Source organism: Sinocyclocheilus anshuiensis, unplaced genomic scaffold (genome assembly GCF_001515605.1).
Source record: "Sinocyclocheilus anshuiensis isolate Anshui unplaced genomic scaffold, SAMN03320099.WGS_v1.1 scaffold1531, whole genome shotgun sequence".
NCBI classification, from domain to species: Eukaryota; Metazoa; Chordata; class Actinopteri; order Cypriniformes; family Cyprinidae; genus Sinocyclocheilus; species Sinocyclocheilus anshuiensis.
In genome coordinates, this window is record NW_015551200.1 from 274,147 (window position 1) to 297,716 (window position 23,570).

General features: G+C 35.8%; 1 protein-coding gene across 2 annotated transcripts in view; it reads left to right on the top strand.

Moving 5' to 3' along the window:
• The window catches only part of antxr2a (ANTXR cell adhesion molecule 2a), an 88,260-nt gene extending 85,111 nt beyond the window's left edge, over positions 1-3,149 (top strand). For both annotated transcript variants that reach the window (XM_016453602.1, XM_016453601.1), the window contains one exon: positions 937-3,149. In XM_016453602.1, the coding sequence (XP_016309088.1) occupies positions 937-975 (39 nt within the window). In that variant the 3' untranslated portion in view covers positions 976-3,149. The remainder of the gene's footprint in view (positions 1-936) is intronic.
• The last annotated feature ends 20,421 nt before the right edge of the window (positions 3,150-23,570 follow it).

A 23,570-nucleotide genomic window follows, 5' to 3' on the forward strand; every position in this document is an offset into this window, starting at 1 on the left:
CGATGACAATCTGGCGCTTATTCTGAATCAGCTACTGTAAGTATGTTTTCTTAATAGTTTAAGTATTTGCTACTGACTGTTCAAATGCGGAGTTTTGCGCCGTGTAGAGTATTGCGTCCTGTGTGTGTGTGTGTGTGTGTGTGTGTGTGTGTGTGTGTGTGTGTGTGTGTGTGTGCGTGAGAATGCATGCGAGAGTGTGTATGGTGGTTATACGCTAGGCGAGAGCTCCCTCTTGGTGCCAGTGTACCCAGTTTCTTCAGCTGATGAGACACACACTATAGTGCAATGGGCGATACACTGACACTCTGTGCCAAAATAAAGCACAAGCAACCACCACATTTTTCAGGATTATTTTAAAATTATTAAAATTATTTTAACAGAAATACTCAAAATGTATATTTTTGAAAAGTAATGATAATAATAATAATAATAATACACTTGTTATTTGTGAGGGAAATTTGATCAGTAATTAAATTTTTTATATTTTTATTTCCAAGGACATTTACCCCATGATATGATGTTTTATTATGTATATATATCAATATAATATATACATACATTTACATTTTATTATTATTTTATTATTGTGTTGTATGTATTATAATATTTTAAAGGAAATGAAATATTTGTGGACAAGTGACGTGAGGTCCATTTGGAAAAAAAGCCATGATTGATGTCTGTACATAGTATTATACATAAGGGTAATAAAAAAAATCAAAAATACTGTAATTTTATTATATATATATATATAAAGGCACAAAAATGTATGTATTGTTATTATTATGATTATTATTATTGTTGTTGTTGTTATTGTTTCCAATAATTTAATGCATGTAATAATAGTTATAATACAAAAACATGAATTACTAAAAATGGATGAATCAGTCAATCAGTTAATTAATCAAATCTTCCTTTGTCCTTTTCTTTTTCTTCTAGGGACGCTGTATGAATTTCAATCGGGTGCAGCATCAATAGACGACAGCATCCCGTCTCTGAAATACTTTGACTTCCAAGTATATCAGATGGAACAACAGAAAAAAACGTAATTTCCTCGAGATGATATAGCTTATAATTGGCCACTTCAGAGTATCTTGTTTCAGCGCTTTACAAGCATTGGCTTTCCAAAACTTATAATTCTGGTATCTCTCAAGCTACTGAACGGCAAGCGGATGACTAAATAGATCAACAAAAAAGTGTCTGATTTTGCAGCTGATCTGGTTAGCTTTAATGCACAGCAAAGGCTTTTTCATGTTCTGACCATATTGTGCCTTCTGTGAAAAAAAAAAAAACTAATCTTATGGACACAGACGGAGGCTGTTTAAAAAAAATAAAAAAGAAGCAGAATGAGATGAGGCTCTTTGCCGTTGGCTGAGAAGTAGAACTAATCCCAGTAGGCTCGTGGAGTGCAGTAGTACTTTGCCTCTTGGCAGTGTCTCTTCACAAAAATCTCTCCAAGCCCACTATTGTCGGATGCCTAGCGGGGCTTCTTTGACTGGAGGTCTTGTCATTTTAATACTGAGAAGTGCACACGCATGACAAATTGTAGACAGAACGCCCTAAGGTATCGGACGCAGTAAGACTTTGCCCTTTAGTTTGTGAAGACACCTTTCTATCAATGCGAGGACAGTGCAGAGAAATTAATAGAGCGTTATTGCACCGCAAGACACCCTGTGACCAAAGCTTTCCGGCAAGGTTTTGAGGGACAGATTTACCAACCTGGTGGTTGGTGCTTCCTCCCCATTTATTTGGCAGTCTGTTCTGTGCTCACTAATGCATAGACCATCTCAATTCGGAAACATGCCCCTCAGTTAAAGTTTTAACACATCAATACAGCTGTCCACCCACCACCCGATCTCCACAAATGTTGTGCACAAGTTCTCTTGGCATTGGAATATCAAACTTTGATAGATCTTAAGGCAACTTTAGAGATTCTTCTTTTGTATGAGGTTTGACCTCTCATGAGATTTTCTGTAGAAATTAAGGAGTTCCTCAGCTATGCTAATGTGACACCCTCATCCGATATACTCGGAAGATCAAACCGAAAGGGGCGACGGACGGATGAGTATTGTTCATTTCCAGAAATTATCCACATCGCACTCCCCCCTCCACTTGCGCACAGAAAAGCGAGCAATATATATATTTATTTTAGATTTCTTTAACGCGCTGTCACGACGACGATCGCGAATGATGTCAGTGTCAGTGGAAACACTGTGGGGGAGGAAGGGGGCGGCAGCTGAAGAAAAAGGCTCGAACGATCCAGTCACTTTCGATACGCTACTTCAGATGCAAAATGGATATTCGAGTCGAAATCTGACAAAGCGTGCCGGCTTTGACGGGAAGTGGTATAGACAATGACCAGTGGCTGGGTCAGTGGGATGTCTCAGTGCAAGCAGGGAAGCTTATCAAATGACACTAAAAATAAGTTCAACAACCATCAAGTTTGAGGGGGGAACAGAATGGGGCGCAGTGGCTCACATTCGGTGGGCATGCAAGTGTGCAAGATGGCAGGACCGTTGGGGGGAAAAAAGCCCTTGTTTAATGATTTCTTTGTTTCTATCATCGTAATTGTAGGGACATTAATTATTGCTCCCCTCCACCCTCCCCCTCCAAAAAAGAACAGAATACATACATAGAAAAGTTCAAACATTTGAAATCGTTCCCGGAGTGGCACTTAAGCTAATGCACTTCTTGGATAGCTAGGTGAGTGTAATTTTCAGCCTTATTTTTATGTGTATTTCTCATGTCACAGATCATAGAATGTCAGTTAAGTGTTAGTAAAAATTTTATTAGGTTTTTACATGTTAGTTGTAACATGGCTTAATATTTTTTACCAGCTCCTCACATGCTATTAATCCACCTCAACATCACCAGAGCACATCTGCTTTGCTTTCTCTTTCTTACTGTTTTTGCTTTTTTTTTTAATTTACCTTTTATTTTTATGTTGCATTTTACATTGTTATATTTATGTTTTCACATCATTTGTGGTTCTTGTGAGTTTTTATGTATTTCATCTGACCCATTAATGCGTTTGTAGAAAAACTGATTGTAAACTTTTTGTTGCAAATTGTTTTTATTCTTTGTAATATTGAACTAAGCACACCAGCTATAAAAAATAATGTTAGTAATTTTTGTAAAAAAAAAAAAAAAAGGAATTATGTAAAAAAAAAAGAAGCTAATTGCACCTAAAATAGAAAAGGTCACAAAGTTTTGATGTAGAAATTGGATAGAAAAACAAGGATTTATTTCATTTTTAAGCAACTCAGTGATGACAATTGTGCAGTATTTGTTGTACATAAAAAGGCAAAGAAATAATGTATTGGCAGTGATAATTTGTTAATTTAATTAAAACCCATTTAGGTTTAGACACAATTGTTTTTATATATGTTAGTACTTGTGGCCCTTGTGATTATAGTGCCTCATGTCCCGCTGCAGTCTGGCCAGTGAATGTAATTTCAGTAGTAACTTATGTTTATTTCTCTCTGAAAACAGTGGGTCTGCAGATATAAACTTCACTAGTGCACTGGTTAAAAAGTACTATTTAAACCCTAGTAGTGCACAGAAACATTTTTTTAAATGCACATAAATTTTAAAATAATGATAATAATAATTAAAAATACTGGAAATTGTGAAAAGCAATGGGCAGTGAATTTGCCCTCACAGAAGGCAGCGCTCTCTATACACTGGCACTGGCCAGTGACCGCTGCATTTTACACTCATTTTACAAAATTGACATTCGACTTCTTGATTTGTTTCTCACCCACATGAGATGCTACTAAGAAATCATTTGATCTGTTAAAGAAAGCTAGAGACACTCAGATCCACCATAAAAATTAGATTGTGTTCACTGTCAGTCATACTGTGTCAGTTTTTTTCTGCAGTTGTCTTGTGCTATAGTAGTGACACCATACACATCAAAGCATTTAGTACCCTGTACATCTCAGCATGATCTCACATGACATTTCAGGAGAATCTCATTTAATCTCATTTTCCTTTATTCAGCCATTATTGAGTTTCGGATATTTTTGTATCTTTTGTATTTGCATTTTGCATTTATTTGTATAAAATAAATGACACTTTTTTTTTTTTTAATGAAGCTGTGTCCTTTCTAAACACCTGTCAGTATCACTGAACTTCAATGATTCATCACACTTAAGCAGATTACTCACTGTATATGATTCTGAACAGCTTACACTCAGTAATAGTGAGTTATTAAAAGCCATATTTTCATATGATAAACTGCTTTAAACCAAAACATCTGCTTATCTGTCTTATCTGACTATTAGCAGAACTGGACTTGATGTTTTGAACTGTTTTAAATACACATCTCTTCTTTAGCTAACAGTATGAATGCATGTTTAGAATGACCTTTTTATTGCAATACACTGAAAATGGTTCATTTCTGTTTTGGGGACTCATACAGTCACCATTAGTCAGTTTATACATATATACTGTATAATAACAAATTAGAATGTAAATAATGTTGGGTTCTTGCTACACTGCACATGTTCTTATTTAGATCTATCCTACACTTTCAGGCTGTACACATAACTCATTTATCTCTATCCATCCAGCTGCACAAGGGCCTTGTTAAGCATATATTCAACCATCATTAAACCTACAGGATTCCCACCTAACCCTGCTCTCCAGCTGTGCGTCGTACTCCAGCAATGCGTGAGAAAAAGCTTCATGGAGTTCAGTGCTGCTCATAATTTCCTCTTGAAATGAGGTGTTAAGAGACGTTTCACACACCTGGTTATGACCATAAAACCACTTCTTTTAAAGTCAAAACTTGTGCCTTTAACACAACATTAGGTCTCAAAAGGAAATTTTCCACTTAAGGTAAGGTGAGTTGAGTGGCATGGCTCATTATCACGGGTTCACACTGTTTGATAGAAGTGTTATGGGGTGTAAATGCTGAATTATAAAATTTTTAATTCATCTTCCAAGTTTGATGAAGTGGAACATCAAACTTCTATCAAAAACTTGTTGGAAATTAAATGGGTTGATTTTTTTTAACTTATTATTTAATTCCCCCTCCAGAGGTCCACATATACACTTTTTTTTTTTTTTTTGGTGCCAAAAAGTGTCAATTCCATTTTTGGTTATTTTCTGCCCTTAAGAATTTTTCAAATTGCTACCATTGTATTATATTTTTAGCTTTTTCTGAAAAAAAGTTGTGGTTTGTGTTCTCAAATACAGAAATATAAAGTTTATATTGTTCTAAAAGAGCAGGAGGTGCTTCCTGAACAAAATCAGACAGGATTTCCTCACCTAATGATGGCCATAAAACAGAATCCTTACTTCCTTGATTGTTTTCATGGACAATCCAGATTAATGCAGCTGTTCTCTATGTAAACTGGTCTGGGTTTACAGGTTATCCCAGTTTTCACAGTTGTCTAAGAATTGTGGTTACGCTGATTAAACACTGCAGAAATACTAACCTTTCAAAGAGAGGCCGCTGGTTTCTTTTAAGACCATCTTGTTAGACTTGACACTTGAGTTCATGCAAGCCATTTCAAAGTGAATAAAACCTAATCCTGCTTATGCTGTAAAGAGTTGAATCGCTATGTGCCACATGTGGAACGTGCAGGTGGGGGATTACTGTGTTACAGTATTTTACTCAATGTTTTTTTAGCACTTACAACTATTACATGCTGTTTTAGTGATTTTTCCCTCCTATAAATGTTGTTATGCAGCATAGTTGAAAAAAGCAAAGCAACCACGAGGCATTAGCTGACACTGACGCCAGCACACTCACCTCAGTGCTGGGAGCGTTAGAGGGTGGGCGAATCGCTCCGTCTGTTAACGCTAAAAGCCAACATACGAGTGTCGGTTCACTTTTGACTCCAGCATGAGAGCGAAAATATTGCTCTCCACACACTGTGCTAAAAAAACGACAGACACATCTCTCAGCCAATCCCACGAAGCAGCACCAAATGAGGGCGGAGCTTTCAGCAGCTAACAGAAGTCACCTTGCCACTGGTCAGAAAAGTTCAATTAATGGACTTGGAAAGAAACAATGACCGGCGGTGATTTTTTCAGCTGGTTTCAGTGCCTTTGTGTCATCTGATGCCCAGAACAGCTTTTAGAATTTTACAGCAGATGTCCGAATTGTACTAATATTTCCGGTTGCAGCAGTAGGAAAATTTCCTAAATATCCATTTGCAGAACATTACTAAATATTAGCAGAGTGCTAGTGATCAAAAGGTGATTCGCTCTCAAATCAGCTGTAAAGCGATCAGCGACACATGTCGGACACTGCTTCAATTGTCATTTACGAGGGATGTTTGAGGAACGCAGACTATTCCAGTTGGGTCCAGCTCAGACAACACTGCCCATAATCCAGCCTGCCCACCGCAGAGATGCACTGAGAGAAGGCAATTACTACCTCAGATGCTCCAAGTTCTCTAAGCACAAACACAGGCCACCCACCTCTCCCAGTCACTGGCATCATTTAACATTACGATATTTTCCCTGTGTTTTTTGACAGATGATGGGGCCTCATTGCTATGCAAGTGCCAGATGAATCATAAACCTATACCATATGCCATCGCAATTTGCTGATGGGACCAAGCTGTTTTGGTGGATATAAAATCCAGGGATTATAAATGCCTGATCCTCAGTGAATGGTAGAGGCACAAGGTGGGGTGAACGCAAGTCGTCTTATCTAATGAATTGGGTCAGTGAGCAGCGGAAAAATGCAAAGATCCACCAGCATCAACCTGCTACCTTTACTTTGGTTAATCCTCAAAACAGTAGAAATGATCTGGACAATGGCATTGTTGAAAAAAATAATAATATGAAAATAAACAAACAGTTCAGTGACAACATGTTTGTCACCTTCAGTCAGTGTCAAAGCTTTACGACGAACAAACAAAATAAAAGGATAATCTGAATGATTTTTTAGATAATTTCAGCAGGATTATTACTTTTGTGTGGACACGCACATATTATAACCAACAGCAATTCAAAACATTTCAGCAGTGTCCACTATTTGCATGTTGGCCTTCAGATAACCTTTTTTCTAATTTTATATGCTTTATATTTTATAAAATATAAAGAGCTTAATAAATGATTAATAATATATTTCTTTAATGTATATATACTCTGTATACTCTTACTAATGGTTTAGTAAGATAATTAAAATAAATACTTATTCAGCAAGGATGCATTAAATTGTCAAATCTGACAAAAGAGAAGTAGAATCTGACAAAAGATTTTTATTTCAAATAAATGCATTTTTTTAACATTCTATTCATCCAAAAATTCCGAAAAAAAGTATCATGGTTTCCACAAAAAATAGTACCACTTTATTTTAAGGTGTCCTTGTTACACTTTACATGTACTTACTATTATAATAACAATAAATTATGCATAATTGCATGCAAGTAACCCAAAGACAAACCCTAATTCTAGTAAGTATATGTAGTTAATTAATATTACTCAGTATTTAAATGTATAATTACACTGTAACAAGGACACCTTAAAATAAAGTGTAACACACAAAAATATTCTTTAAAATTCAACTTCTTAAAAATCTTACAGGCCCCCAAATGTTTGTTAATTTTCTAGAGTTTTTTTTATTATTATATTATTTATTTATTTATTTTTTAACTTGGCAGCCTCTTATTGCATGTAAACCTCACTTATTGTGTGGAAAAAATACCTATTAGTTTGTATTTATTATTTTTTAAAGTGCCTTAGCACCTCACTTATTGTATGCAAAAGAGCAGTGTGAAGAAAAATGACAATTAGTTTATTTTTTTGTATTTATCATTTTTTAAAGTGCCTTAGCACCTCACTTATTGTATGCAAAAGAGCAGTGTGAAGAAAAATGACAATTAGTTTATTTTTTTGTATTTATCATTTTTTAAAGTGCCTTAGCACCTCACTTATTGTATGCAAAAGAGCAGTGTGAAGAAAAATGACAATTAGTTTATTTTTTTGTATTTATCATTTTTTAAAGTGCCTTAGCACCTCACTTATTGTATGCAAAAGAGCAGTGTGAAAAAAATGCTTATTAGTTTATTTTTTATTTATTCTTTTTTAAAGTGCCTTAACACCTCACTTATTGTATGCAAAAGAGCAGTGTGAAAAAAAATGACAATTAGTTTATATTTTGTATTTATCATTTTCTAAAGTGCCTTAAATAGCATCTGATATTTAGTCCCACGCGTAAATAAAGAAATCCTAAATCATTGTTTAAAACCCAACAATGATCTGTTTACACCACAAAATTGTTTCACTTATTATGACATAAATTGCTGGTGAAATGAAAATACGCTAATCCCCCGGCTAACGTCACCTTCGCCATAATCCTTAACAGCCAACAGCTGCAATGTGTTATGCGATTATGATGTTCACAAAAACAGCCTTTGAAGCAGCCACACCAACAAACTGTTTGTTTGTGTGTGTGGATTAGTCATACCCCAGGTGGTCAGCCTTTCTCCAAACTAGACGAGTTAAGCTTGCTACGTAATGTATACAGTACATACAGCCACAGTATCACAGAGCTCCATCTTTGGTATGTTGTTCTGTATCTACAATTGATGGTCTCATTCAGTTTGATCCTGTTATATAAATGATCTTGTACTGTATATCATTGAGGTACTGTAGATACTAACTAAGCGTATAACGTATAACATGTTTGTGCTCGAGCTCAGAGAACTTGTTGACTTCTCCAATCTGGTTTCCTGAACTACTTGCAGTCCTTTGCACTGAAAAGCTGCAGTGGCGACTATAACTCATGTCCTGAGAGGCAGAAGGCTGACCACCACCCTCCCGTTTTTAATTGAGCAAGTCTGAAGCAGAATTTATGTCTTACCTTTTACGAGCCAAGGATCCATTAAAGGCCAAACTGCTGTAATTCAATCATTTTCATTGTGGAAACTGTTCACGATCAATGCGATAGATTTCTTCATCAATCAATATTACATACTGTAGGTTCACAGACTCCAAGCCCTGAATAGAAGTGATCAAGCCATGAATTTCAGTTTTATGAACCACATCTCTTCTAAAAGTTCATTAGTAAAGCCAGCTATGTGCTGATCTATGGCTGCATCAGGAACATTCTATTAAAAACTGGACAGACAGCTTGTAGCATCTCTATTTGTCACTGTATCACTTTAAACCACTACATTTAGTTTTTCTAAACCTGTTTATAAAGCACACCTGTCATTTTCAATGTCATCTCTTCTAAAAGTTCATTAGTAAAGCCAGCTATGTGCTGATCTATGGCTGCATCAGGAACATTCTATTAAAAACTGGACAGACAGCTTGTAGCATCTCTATTTGTCACTGTATCACTTTAAACCACTACATTTAGTTTTTCTAAACCTGTTTATAAAGCACACCTGTCATTTTCAATGTCACCTTTATTTCATGTAATAATACATTAAATAAATATTTTGTGATTTGCATTTAGATCCCTTTTTTTCCTTTTCAAAATCAAATTGAAAAATAATCTGTTATTTTTAAATCTAGTCTAATCCTGTCCATGTTATCTTGAATAACTCAATATTAATCAAAAGCTGTAAACACCTAAAAATAGTTCAATCACAAGTGCATTTCCTTTGAACCTGATTATGTAAATAAATAAATAAATAAATGAAATGTAATGTTAAATTATATACAAATAAATAATTAAATATTAATAATAATATTAAATGATTGCATTTATATCATATGCTACAATATAAATGTTTAGAAGTCATAATTCAGCCACATTTGTACTTCCCTTGAACCTAATGATGGAAATAAATAAACTGTAAAATAATATTGAATGATAAAACTTCTGATTTTCCTAAACACTTAGAAATCATAATTAAACCACAGTTTTACTTCCCTTGAACCTAATTATTAAAAATAAACAAATAAACTGCAAAATATTAAACAATTCAACGTCAGATTTGAAAAACATTCACTATTAATAATAATTAAACCACAGTTGTACTTCCCTCAAACCTGATTATGAAAACAAACAAACAAATAAATACAACAAGACAGTCAGATAATATTTAGGCATGTGGTTTTCCTGAGGTTGCACTCATATCATAAACCAGGATGAGAAAAACATGTATTTTTTAAATCCTCAGATACAATATGTAAAATCCGATTATATCAGCGATAATATCACACAGACATTATATGAAGAAGAGAGAAAGCCCTGATACCTGTAGTTTGAATTCTACAGGGCAGAGTCCAGGATGTTGTGTTTTTTCATTCTCTGTGTTTGGTGGTGAAGATAGACGGTGACTGGAGGTTGGGGGTAGAGATCACTGGCGCTCGCTCTCACCCCCCACCCCAGGGCACACCAGGTGAGAGATGGAGAGAAAGAGAGACACACAGCTGTGGAGTTCTTTACAGGCAGGCGAGAGGGCCCTGCAGGCACATCTCATTATTTGAAGGTCATCCTTTTTCATACGACCAAAACCCGGTGACATGTTAAAGTCTGTCCCAACCGATCTGCTGGACCCCATTTGATGCTCAAGAGGAGTAAACAGCAGTCAGGAAACTGAAAAAGAATTATATGATGACATTATTCTTGTGTTGATCATTTATTTTTATTCAATGAGTCTAAAAAAAAACAGAAGGCCAAAAATAGTGTGTTTATGGAAAGGAATGCAATGTAAATAACACAATAAAGCAACAAACCACACTATCTTTTTTTTTACAAAAGAAAAAAATACAAAAACCTTTTAATAGTCTTTAAATGTCATGAGATTTTATTTTATTTTTTTCAATTTAGCCAGTTGATTGTCTATTGTTGTTATTGCTGTACTTGATATGCATATCCACTGTCATTATTTTTTCAATTACAGCTGTTCAAACATTCACTGTAAACAATAAATGATGGCAACACGTACCATCTGTACGTCATAAACACAAAGAAACAGAAGCAGTGGTATCTTTATTCTTCAATGGCTGCTCCTTAGGGTCTAGGCATGTAACCCAATTAGCTTATAATTGATGCACTTTGAAAATTAATTAACTCTAAAACCAAAGGCTGGCTTATAATTAACTGTCTACATACTGCATTTAGAAGAAGAGCACTGTTATTGATTGTGACTGAAGCACTATGGTGAACCCAATAGCCCACTGTTCACTACTGCCACCCTTGAAGTCATATGCCAGCGCACAGGGCACCAATCACTGAGCTAATTCACGTCTGTGCTTTACCAGGTGTGTATATACTGCATATGATTTCCATACGATGAGACACTGTGGCAATAAATATTAGAAACACCTCAGATTGTGCATTTCACTTCAAGTTCAAGTTTTTAGAAAAATCAACAGCTGTATTTTACATGAACCACTTTTGCAGGTTCCAGAATGGCAAGATTTTCTCTCATAGCATAGACTGCCCAATACAGTGTTGACTGCAAACAATTGTTTTATTGGCAACCACTATGTGATGCATAATTTAGAGTCATAATTTTGAATATGCTCTTTTCTGCCTCAGCATGTATATTTTATCCCTGTGTCTCTCTGGCCATAAAACGCATCCACCAGATGTGCGTTGGGTCACGACTCACTGCAGGCCCAGCGTGGATCTCTACAAACAGATGCTCAGAATTAGCAATGAAACGAATGTAGGCCTTACATAGACTGCAAAAGAAGACTTAAAGAGACATAGTCATACTCCTAAAATGACTCAACAACGTAGAATAATATAGTGTTTTGTACAAATTTGAAAATGTAATTACATATAAGCATCTACTATAGAAACACACTAGTAAATAAAATTAGTTCATGTACATAAATTAGTTATTGTTCAAATATATACACATCAATTGTTTATATTTTTATAGTTGTTATATATTTTTCAGATTTTTTTTTCTCTGCTATCCAATATTTTGCTGCATGTGGTTTGCTCTAATGTCCTTATATCTGCAGTCTTTTTCATTTCTTATTCAGCCAAAAAATTATATAGACAGTGAAGAAATATTGTAGGAAAGGATTATGTTTTTAGATTTTCATGAATCATCTTCATGTACTTAATAAATGCTACTAAAGATTACGTTGCTGAACTGAATCTGAAAAACTGAATTCTGTAAGAACGAATGAATGAATAAATGAATGAATGAATGAATTAATTAATGGAATGAATGAATGAATGAGAATAAACCTGTAAATTACAAAGCATATTTGGCAAAAAAAAATTGATTGCATTAATACTATCTGCTTTCAGACATAAAAAAATGCTGTTAAATGACAAGTTTTTTTTTCATTGTGAGGATGCATAAATGATGTCTCAATTCATAAATCACTACTATACTTAACAAAATTAATTATGATGTCCTTCACACTGCTTCTCCTCATATTATTAGATATATAGGATCTGCTGGCATTTATTTTAGGTTTTAAAACTGCATTCATTCCAAGATAAAAATGCTCTTGATATGCTGCTGATAGAGAATAGATGAGTGCTTGACGTTGCCGGACAGGAAACTAGCAGCGACTGAAATGTTTCTCCTTGAGAATGGCCATATGGGGCATGCAGCGGGAAGACATTCCCACACCAGACAAATTGTTCTCTGAAACACAACGACCGTCTGGCTTTGCAAAAAAATGAGAGGAAAAAAACAATAATTTATGCATGGAGAAACGTCTCGGTTACGTATGTAACCCTCGTTCCCTGAAGGAGGGAACGGAGACGTCACGTCGGTATACTCACGCTGTGATCAGCAGCAGCTGGATGCAATAATCGCATGCCAATGTGCATTGGCTCGTTTAGTTTACACTCGAAGTGGATTGGTCCCTCTAAGCGAGATCCCAATTTCGTCGGTCAACCGACGTGACGTCGGGAGTGACCGACTGAAAGGGAACCACACAGCCCATTGTATGAAGTCATCTTTAATAGAAATTCATTGTGTTATTCAAGGAAAGACATCGTTGATATTAATATTCCATGATTTGTAGTTTGGATTTTTAAAGACTGATATGATATAAGATGATTTTTGGAGTTTGGCCGTGTTTTGGGTGGTAACATTATGTAGTATTATTTGTAATAATATTAAGATTTCCCATAAAAAAAAGGTTGTCTCTTTTTCAGTCAGTTTAGTCTGTTTTTTTATCATAACACATCTGTAGAAATACAAAGCAATATTTATCCTGAAAACAAACATCCTGTGTTTCTCATCACAACGTCTAAATGTTAAACCCAACAGCTCTTGATGCCTGGCAACGGCCAAAGCACAGTGTGTGTGTGATGGGGTTGTGTGTCCGTGCCATCTTACAGATGTCTTTGTCAAAGCGTCGCTGTGGTGACTCTACAGGCTGAGATGGCTACTCTCTTTCCTCCTGATAGATAGCATGAGACACGCGGGGTGTTTGGGATGGTTCAGCATCTGTTTTTCTTATGCAGCTGCACCAATGTGGATGGAACATTTCCAGTTCTACACACTCTCTCTCTCTCTCTCTCTCTCTCTCTCTCTCTCTCTGTGCGTGTGTGTGTGTGTACACATGCTTAACTATTCTTTGAGGGCAAATTTGTCTCACAACGTCAGACAAATCTCTATTTAGGGAACATTATGAAATACATCAAATATAAAAATAAGAAGTATAAAACTAATATGAAACCAAGATGCACTATCATTAAAAATAAATAAATAAATAAACAAATAAATAAATAAACAAAATACTTTTATTCAGCAAAGACACATTCAGTTGAAGTTGCAGTAAAGAAATTTCTTTTGTTACAAAAGGTTTATATTTCAAATGAATACTCTCTGTTCATCAATTATGAAAAAAGTATCAAAAACATGAATTAGTTCCGGCATTAAAAATAGTAAGAAGAAATGCTTCTTGAGTACCAAATCAGCATATTAGAATGATTTCTGAAGGATCGTGTGATACTGAAGCAGTGTTATTTTTCTATCACTGAGATACTATTATAGTTTTTATAAGTATTTTGAATGAGTTTTTATTATTTTATTTCCCATGTTCATTTTCATTTTAGTACATTTTAGTCATTTTGTTGTGTTTTTGTCATTTGCATTGTTTTTTTAATACAGTAGATTTATTACTTTTGAAATTACTTTAATTTAAGTTTCAGTCATTTTAATACTTCAAATAAAAACGAAATGAATGCTAAATGTTGCCTAGCTGAAACAAAATAAATGTTAGTTTTTTACATCTGATTTTATTTCAGTTAGCATTTGTTTTATTTCAACAAGCAAAAATGTTTGTTATAGTTTTATTTTTAGTGAACTGTAATAACCCTGCACTGAAGACTGGATTAATGGCTGCTGACAATTCAGCTTTGCCATCACATGAATAAATTACATTTAAAATACAGAAACGTATTTTTACTGTATTCTTGTAATAAATGCAGCCTTGGTGACCATGACTTCTTCTAAAAACATTACAAACACCTTATCTTACTGAATTTTTGACTATTAGTTTATATATATATATATATACTGAAGCAGTGTTATTTTTCTATCACTGAGATACTATTATAGTTTTTATAAGTATTTTGAACGAGTTTTTATTATTTTATTTCCCATGTTCATTTTCATTTTAGTACATTTTAGTCATTTTTTTGTGTTTTTGTCATTTGCATTATTTTTTTAATACAGTAGATTTATTACTTTTGAAATTACTTTAATTTAAGTTTCAGTCATTTTAATACTTCAAATAAAAACGAAATGAATGCTAAATGTTGCCTAGCTGAAACAAAATAAATGTTAGTTTTTTACATCTGATTTTATTTCAGTTAGCATTTGTTTTATTTCAACAAGCAAAAATGTTTGTTATAGTTTTATTTTTAGTGAACTGTAATAACCCTGCACTGAAGACTGGATTAATGGCTGCTGACAATTCAGCTTTGCCATCACATGAATAAATTACATTTAAAATACAGAAACGTATTTTTACTGTATTCTTGTAATAAATGCAGCCTTGGTGACCATGACTTCTTCTAAAAACATTACAAACACCTTATCTTACTGAATTTTTGACTATTAGTTTATATATATATATATTTGACATTCCAAAATGTAAATTTGAAATATTTAAACCATATGTTTCACTTTCATATGGATGAGCATGTGCAATCAGAACTGATTTGATTGCTTTCCTGTAAACCAGCAAGGTTCACTGCTTACAAGCATATTGAAATGATCCCAGAGTCATATAGTACTGTCTACTGCAGAGTTTTTACCAAGCGCCATTATTGCGGCACAGCTGTTTGTTGTGCAGCCTATCAGCCAGAAGGCATATTTCACTTCACACAAACACTGAAGCTGACCAGTAGATGCAAAGAAGCCTATGTCAGCAGTCTGCATATTTTCAGGGCCTATTCTTATTCTTATTCTTCCTCTGGAGGACAACATTCACACTCACTCTGTCTCCCAGACCAGATCGGAGAGGACAGACGGACTCCTTGACTGTCTCCCAGAGATGGAGAGAGGGAGAGAAGTGTCCTCTCAGCCAGTGTCATAGGGAGAGGAGCTGACACTCAGTGTATGTGACAAGGCCAGTCCGGAGTGGAAGGGCCCCCCTGCAATATTAACTCTCATTTGGAGCAGCTGTGGCTGAGAGCATGAAACATTGAACAAAACAGCTGCCATGGATCCACTGCCGTCCTGCCAGCTTGCACTGTCTGTTAGTGCGGAGCGAAAACACACACGCATACGCAAACAGACACACACGCAGCACTGACCTTTTCCAATTCAGCTTTCTAAGTTAACTTGGTCCAGTGTCACAGTCTAGCATACTGAAAGGTCTAGAAGGTTTCGGTAATGCCCACCGACTCTGCAGAAAGGTCTAAGATGGCATGGCTTTTAAATATGAGAGATGGCATACAATGGAAAGTGCATTCAGTGAATATATGGATTATGGCACCACTGTTATTGTATACTATTACATACTATAATAGTTTTAGTTACATTTTTTTATTTTATTTTGTTATATTTTCAGTTTTTTTTTTTCATTTTTAGTTGAAGTTAGTAATTTGCTGTGTGTTAGTTTTTTAAGTACATCTGTATTATCTAGTTTTAGTTATTTAAGTACTTTATTTTAAACTAAATGAACATTTTATTCTCACTGTAGTATTGTTGCTGCCGCCATGCCGTGGAGACGCCGTGTTTCGTTGTGAAAGCGAAACTACTTTGTTTTTCCTCTCCCAGACCAGATCGGAGAGGACAGACGGACTCCTTGACTGTCTCCCAGAGATGGAGAGAGGGAGAGAAGTGTCCTCTCAGCCAGTGTCATAGGGAGAGGAGCTGACACTCAGTGTATGTGACAAGGCCAGTCCGGAGTGGAAGGGCCCCCCTGCAATATTAACTCTCATTTGGAGCAGCTGTGGCTGAGAGCATGAAACATTGAACAAAACAGCTGCCATGGATCCACTGCCGTCCTGCCAGCTTGCACTGTCTGTTAGTGCGGAGCGAAAACACACACGCATACGCAAACAGACACACACGCAGCACTGACCTTTTCCAATTCAGCTTTCTAAGTTAACTTGGTCCAGTGTCACAGTCTAGCATACTGAAAGGTCTAGAAGGTTTCGGTAATGCCCACCGACTCTGCAGAAAGGTCTAAGATGGCATGGCTTTTAAATATGAGAGATGGCATACAATGGAAAGTGCATTCAGTGAATATATGGATTATGGCACCACTGTTATTGTATACTATTACATACTATAATAGTTTTAGTTACATTTTTTTATTTTATTTTGTTATATTTTCAGTTTTTTTTTTTCATTTTTAGTTGAAGTTAGTAATTTGCTGTGTGTTAGTTTTTTAAGTACATCTGTATTATCTAGTTTTAGTTATTTAAGTACTTTATTTTAAACTAAATGAACATTTTATTCTCACTGTAGTATTGTTGCTGCCGCCATGCCGTGGAGACGCCGTGTTTCGTTGTGAAAGCGAAACTACTTTGTTTGGCCTCCCAAAAGAGGACGATATCCGCTTTGTCATGCCTAGAGCTGATCCGTGCTGGTCGCTGAGGAAATACATAAACTTAGTGCTGTGGATCGTCGGATCGTCTTTCACCGTGGACGAAGCGGAGTCCAGCCCGGGGTCGTCACATGTGGTTGCCGCAAGCCCGCCGGCCGCTCCTTCGTCGAATCCGCCGGCCGTTCCTCACTCTAGCCGCCGGCCGCCGCTCACTCAAGCCTGCCGTGTGTGACGCTGTGTTTCGATTTTGAAAGCAAAACTACTTTGAAAAGACTAGACTAGAAATCAGTGGTTAAGTTGTGTTTACAACACTGTTCCAGACCAGTTCAACCCAAATATTCAGATGTGTACAACAAATTTTATGGAGGACTGTTTCCTGATCCTGGGAGAGTAGACTACAATGCTGGCTGTTCTGACTCACAGACTGTAAGTACGTTTTTTATATTTAAAGAATTTGCCAATGAACCCTTTAAAGTCCAAATGAAGTCCTTAGCAATGCATATTACTAATCAAAAATTCAGTTTTTATATATTTACGGTAGGAAATTTACAAAATATCTTCATATCTTCATCTTAATATCCTAATGATTTTTGGCATAAAAGAAAAATGTATTGTTGGCTATTGCTACAAATATATCCGTGCTACTTAAGGTCCAGGGTCACACATGTAAAACTCTACAGAAAAATGTAAAAATGTAGACATCCTGTCAATAATCACACTCGTCCTCATCATAGAGACTTCAAATTAGGTTGTGTTGATGGGCTAGTAAAAAAAAACACCTTAGCAACCACTTATCTGAACTGTAAACTAAACCAACTGGTTCAAAGAACCAGCTTAAAATATGATTTGTTAACAAAACGCATCAATCTAATTCTTTTGTTAATTTAATTTTTCACAAAGTTTAAAAACCTCTGGATTAAATCGTCATTTATGCTTGTGTTTTAAATCATTAAATTTGATCTGAGAAGGACAGTTAAAAAGTACTTTACTCATTGAGCCCTGGGGCTGAGTGTCTTGCTCAAAGGCACAATGATGATAGCTCACTTCTTACTATCAAACCAGCAGCCATTCACCACCCTGATGATCACCAGTAACCAGTAGATGCCACAACACCCTCAAAGGAGTTGCAAAATGATTTATTTTTAGAGCCGATCTGAAAATGTCATCCAAAAAGGGCACTTACAAATAGAATTTTCTTAAACCTCATAACATTTTTCTATGTAACCTTGAGTTAATTAAATATATATTAAATAAAATTAACTTCATAATTAAAGTTGTATTTCTTTGCTAAAATTAAAAGTATTTAGTTGCTATCTCAAAATATCTTCTAAATGTTCCACAGACAAAAGTGAGGTGAAGATATAACCTGCCCAATGTAATGCTTAAAAAACATAGTCACAGCTATAATGTGTCACTAATCAGTGTCTAAACTGCTTTTGTATTTCACATGCCTGCTGCATTTGAAAAGACCTAGGGGTGTATAGTTTCAACAGACATGTGTTGATTTATTTAAGACAAGGGAACATGGACTCTCTGAAGAGGTTCCTTCTGATTTTAAGTGACATGTCAAAAGTACACCCAGCGCTCTACAGGAAATAGGTTTCTTGAAAGTAGCTCTCTCAGGGGGGCTGCCCCTGTCTACCATGTATCCAAGTGCTGCTACACGCTAGCGCTCGCAATGTAAAGTGTCAGTGACAGATTCAAAGGCAAATGGGCCTGAATAATTGATCGGGTGGGGGCTAGCGTTAGCGGTGGTGCAGCGACTTGCTAATGACGGCAAGTGCATCAATTTTACAAGAACAATTAGCAACAGGAGTAATTACACTTATCACCGTTTTATAAAATCACCTCCCCTGAACACCCCCACACACTCATCATGTAAAGGAGTTTAATCAGAAGAGTCAGGCTTAAAATGGATATAGAGGGTTTCATCGGAATGGGATTCAGTGAAGGGGATCGCCAGCAAATGACGGTTACTCCACATACAGTAGCTTTTATTTTTGTGGCTGCAGACTTTAGAACATTTAAAAGTCTTTGCATATCAAACATCATATGATCGACAATTACCTAATTTATTTAGCTTCTTTTGTTCCAGGAGTTTTGTTGCCGTTCAGTACATTCCATTTATAAAGACTTGAGTCTGTGCAGCATTTAAAACAAATCAACCTCAATCTAGACACCCATGATAGGAACGGTCATCTTGAAATTCTAATCTTTGCAGTAAATGCTGCATAAGTATCTCACAAATAACAACTTGATCACCAGAAGGGTCAATCAAGCAACTTAATAGATCTCTTGAAAAGTTGCTGCATCCTGGGTTTATGAGCCCTTCCTATGCTAAGAGAGGAAATCAAGACCTCTCTCGCAGTCAGATTGGACACTGGAAAGTGGTCAAAGGCAGCAATTTGCATCTATCATCTGCAATTTAAAACCAGTCCATCACATCTGCTGTTTGCCCAGCCAATGGCCACTGCAAAAGGACACCAGAAATGAACTATTAGTTCACTCCTTCTCCCCAGCTCGCTCGAATGACTGGATATTTAAACGATTCAGAAATATTACCGCAAACAAAGAATTGAACTTGGCATTACCTAAATTGTGTTAATTTGTGTACACCGACTGTGGTTTACCAGTGGAGACACTTGTTAGGTGAAGGTTGAAAAGCCTCAGGTCTCACGCTGCCTTCACAATTTTGATATATATTGAAGTTGCATTTACAAAGAAATGCATGCATTTATGATTATTTGATTTATCAACATTCCATTAATATGTAATGTTTTGTTGTGTTATTCAGACACGTGACTTCCTAAACACCGCTATTAAGAATATTGGCCAAGAAGACACTAGACCCAGAGTGGCTTGTGTGGGAGCTAGAATGAATACAAACTTTCTATATATTAGCTCTTTATGCGCTGCCTTCACAATTTTGATATATATTGAAGTTGCATTTACAAAACAATGCATGCATTTATGATTATTTGATTTATCAACATTCCATTAATATGTAATTTTTTGTTGTGTTATTCAGACACCTGACTTCCTAAACACCGCTATTAAGAATATTGGCCAAGAAGACACTAGACCCAGAGTGGCTTGTGTGAGAGCTAGAATGAATACAAACTTTCTATATATTAGCTCTTTATGAACTTCATTCAAGAACCAGTACTAAAATTATGACCAGTGATGCATACATCAGGAGAATTTTCACATTTAAACAATGCTTTAATGCATGTTAAATTTACATTAAATGTTTTATCTACTGACATACACAATTTTAATCTATATTGTCAATGAAATACATCTGGACTAAACATTAAAAATTACAAAACTTAATGATAAAACAATGCAATTTTCCTTCATAAGTTGTGTCTTTTTCAAGATGGAAAGGGAGTACAGCAGTGCACAGGTTGACTAAATCTAATATAATATTAAACAGAAGTACAGAAGCACACCTTGAAAGCATTCTTTTTAAGGTAAGAATATTTTAATATGACTATGAATATGATTTTAAAGCAAAATACAGGGTTTTCTTCTTTCCTCTGTCACTTTTGGCTTGCTAGATTTTAAGGCACCAGTAAGGCTCATTTGGAGTGATTTGTACTGTTAAAAACGGACAGTAAACAACTGAAATAAAGCTGAATTGAATCACCTGATGCCTCAAAACGTGTATACTTCTTTGTCAGACTCTATAAAAATCACTGAAATAAGCATCTTAGCAGTCATGTTTGGACTGGTCAAGTGTTGTGTGGGATGGCTGTTATCAGCGACTTTGCACTTCGTACCAGAATAAGGCAACCTGGCCAAAGATTCATTGTCAGCTGGACAGCCTGCTGGCAGCTTGATGCAATTCTCTGTAAGGCCTAAAAGTATGATAATGTTAATGATAATATTTGATAACTTGGTTAAAATGATATAATCATTAGTGTTAAATCATTTAGGGGGAAAAAACACGCATTGTAGCCTAATATATTTAGCTAAATCTACTTACTTGCATGTTACATTTACATTAAATGTTTTATCTACTGACATACACAATTTTAATCTATATTGTCAATGAAGTACATCTGGACTAAACATTAAAAATTACAAAACTTGATGATAAAACAATGCAATTTTCCTTCATAAGTTGTGTCTTTTTCAAGATGGAAAGGGAGTACAGCAGTGCACAGGTTGACTAAATCTAATATAATATTAAACAGAAGTACAGAAGCACACCTTGAAAGCATTCTTTTTAAGGTAAGAATATTTTAATATGACTATGAATATGATTTTAAAGCAAAATACAGGGTTTTCTTCTTTCCTCTGTCACTTTTGGCTTGCTAGATTTTAAGGCACCAGTAAGGCTCATTTGGAGTGATTTGTACTGTTAAAAACGGACAGTAAACAACTGAAATAAAGCTGAATTGAATCACCTGATGCCTCAAAACGTGTATACTTCTTTGTCAGACTCTATAAAAATCACTGAAATAAGCATCTTAGCAGTCATGTTTGGACTGGTCAAGTGTTGTGTGGGATGGCTGTTATCAGCGACTTTGCACTTCGTACCAGAATAAGGCAACCTGGCCAAAGATTCATTGTCAGCTGGACAGCCTGCTGGCAGCTTGATGCAATTCTCTGTAAGGCCTAAAAGTATGATAATGTTAATGATAATATTTGATAACTTGGTTAAAATGATATAATCATTAGTGTTAAATCATTTAGGGGGAAAAAACACGCATTGTAGCCTAATATATTTAGCTAAATCTACTTACTTGACGTCTTTACATACAATGGTGCCTTCAGTGGCTTTTGTAATTCCATTCCTCATAGTAAAACTGAACAGAATTGACTTGCTGCTAACTCAGAAAGACTCGCTGCCAGCTCAGCTACTTCACTCATCCACTGTTGTTGAGATTGTGGGAAAACATGGGCTCAAGGAAATGTACCAGTGCTCTTCTCTCTTACTTTGTTTCAAAGTTCTAGCCTCTCCTCCCTCGTGTTCACGACTAGATCTTCCCTTCAGACAATTAGCATGATGTTTCACAGAACAATGACTTGTTCCCCCTCATCCCATCCTAGCCCAGCATTTCTAGGCCACATCTTTAACCCCATTGTCATAGGCTGACAGCATAACATTTAGCTTGCCTGACATGTCCAGTTAGCTACAAGCAGGGAGTTTACCTGACAGAGGGTGGCATTACTAATCACTCTCCACTTCAGCCCACTCTCCGCTTCTCCCTGCCCTTTATCGTTCTTCTCATCCCCACACATCTTATTTGAGAGAATTAGGAAGGAATCAATCATTTGTCACGTCTATGTGTTGTTGCGGGCCTCTCCGCCCGGATTTTTGTCTCCAGGCTAGCAGGGAATGGGAAGGATCATGTAGCGTGTGGAGGAATCCAAAGTGACACAGGTTGAGGCTCTGGTACTTTCTCTGACAAACAGACTCCCGTTTCCCCTCGAGGTTGTTCTCTTCCAGCCTTCACTACTGTGACGCACAGCAATATTTTTTGAGCAGACTCAGAAGAGTACTGAGGTCCTGTTAAGAGCATGCAATCCAGAGAGTTTCAACTCTGGTTGCACAACACAGGAGAAAGTATAATACATCCATTCAACTCTAAGTTAGATGAGCTGGAGTCTTCATGGGAACAAGGATGATGGATAAGTTTCACAAGTTGCTGTGACATTTGTTTGAGAGGTCATTGTTTATGCTATGCAGTCATTATTCCTCTGACAAACAGACTCCTGTTTCCCCTCGAGGCTTTTCTCTTCCAGCCTTCACTACTGTGACGCACAGCAATATTTCTTGAGCAGACTCAGAAGAGTACTGAGGTCCTGTTAAGAGCATGCAATCCAGAGAGTTTCAACTCTGGTTGCACAACACAGGAGAAAGTATAATACATCCATTCAACTCTAAGTTAGATGAGCTGGAGTCTTCATGGGAACAAGGATGATGGATAAGTTTCACAAGTTGCTGTGACATTTGTTTGAGAGGTCATTGTTTATGCTATGCAGTCATTATTCATTGCATAAATTATAAAAGCATCCAGTCAAACAAAGTCCCCATATTTTCAATTCATAATACATAAAAAAAAAACATGTCATATATAATACAGAATTATTTCTTTTTGTATGAATATGTGATCAAATTAAATGGGCATGTATAATGCTAACTGTAAAATTCTGCTTAATGCCTTAGCCTGAACACTTTTTTGTACTGAAAATATACACAGTTTAGGATTGCATTATGTGTTTGCATAAGATGATGTACCACCTTTGCAGACATTTCCATACTTAATTAATTACTTTTAAGGAATCCTACATTTACAACTAAGCTTACCATGTTTACACATAAAACATGTGCTGATTTTGAATTAGTTATTTTAATTGTAAAACAGTTTAGAAGAGAATCAGTTTCTGCTTGTGATTGCCATTTTTATTTAATGAAAAAAAAAAACCCCTGTATTTTTACTTTATCTTCATTTTCATGTTGTTAACATACTGATATTTGGTTAAAGATTTACCCTTACATTTCTAAGGCTTCAGGGAAGGATGATTTCGCTGGCATTGCTAAACATCCAATGCCGTGAGAGGATGTAACTAAACCGATACAATAAATAAAGAATTACTAGAATAGAATTTTATTTTATTTTAATAGAAGTTTATTAATATGAAAGAAAGAG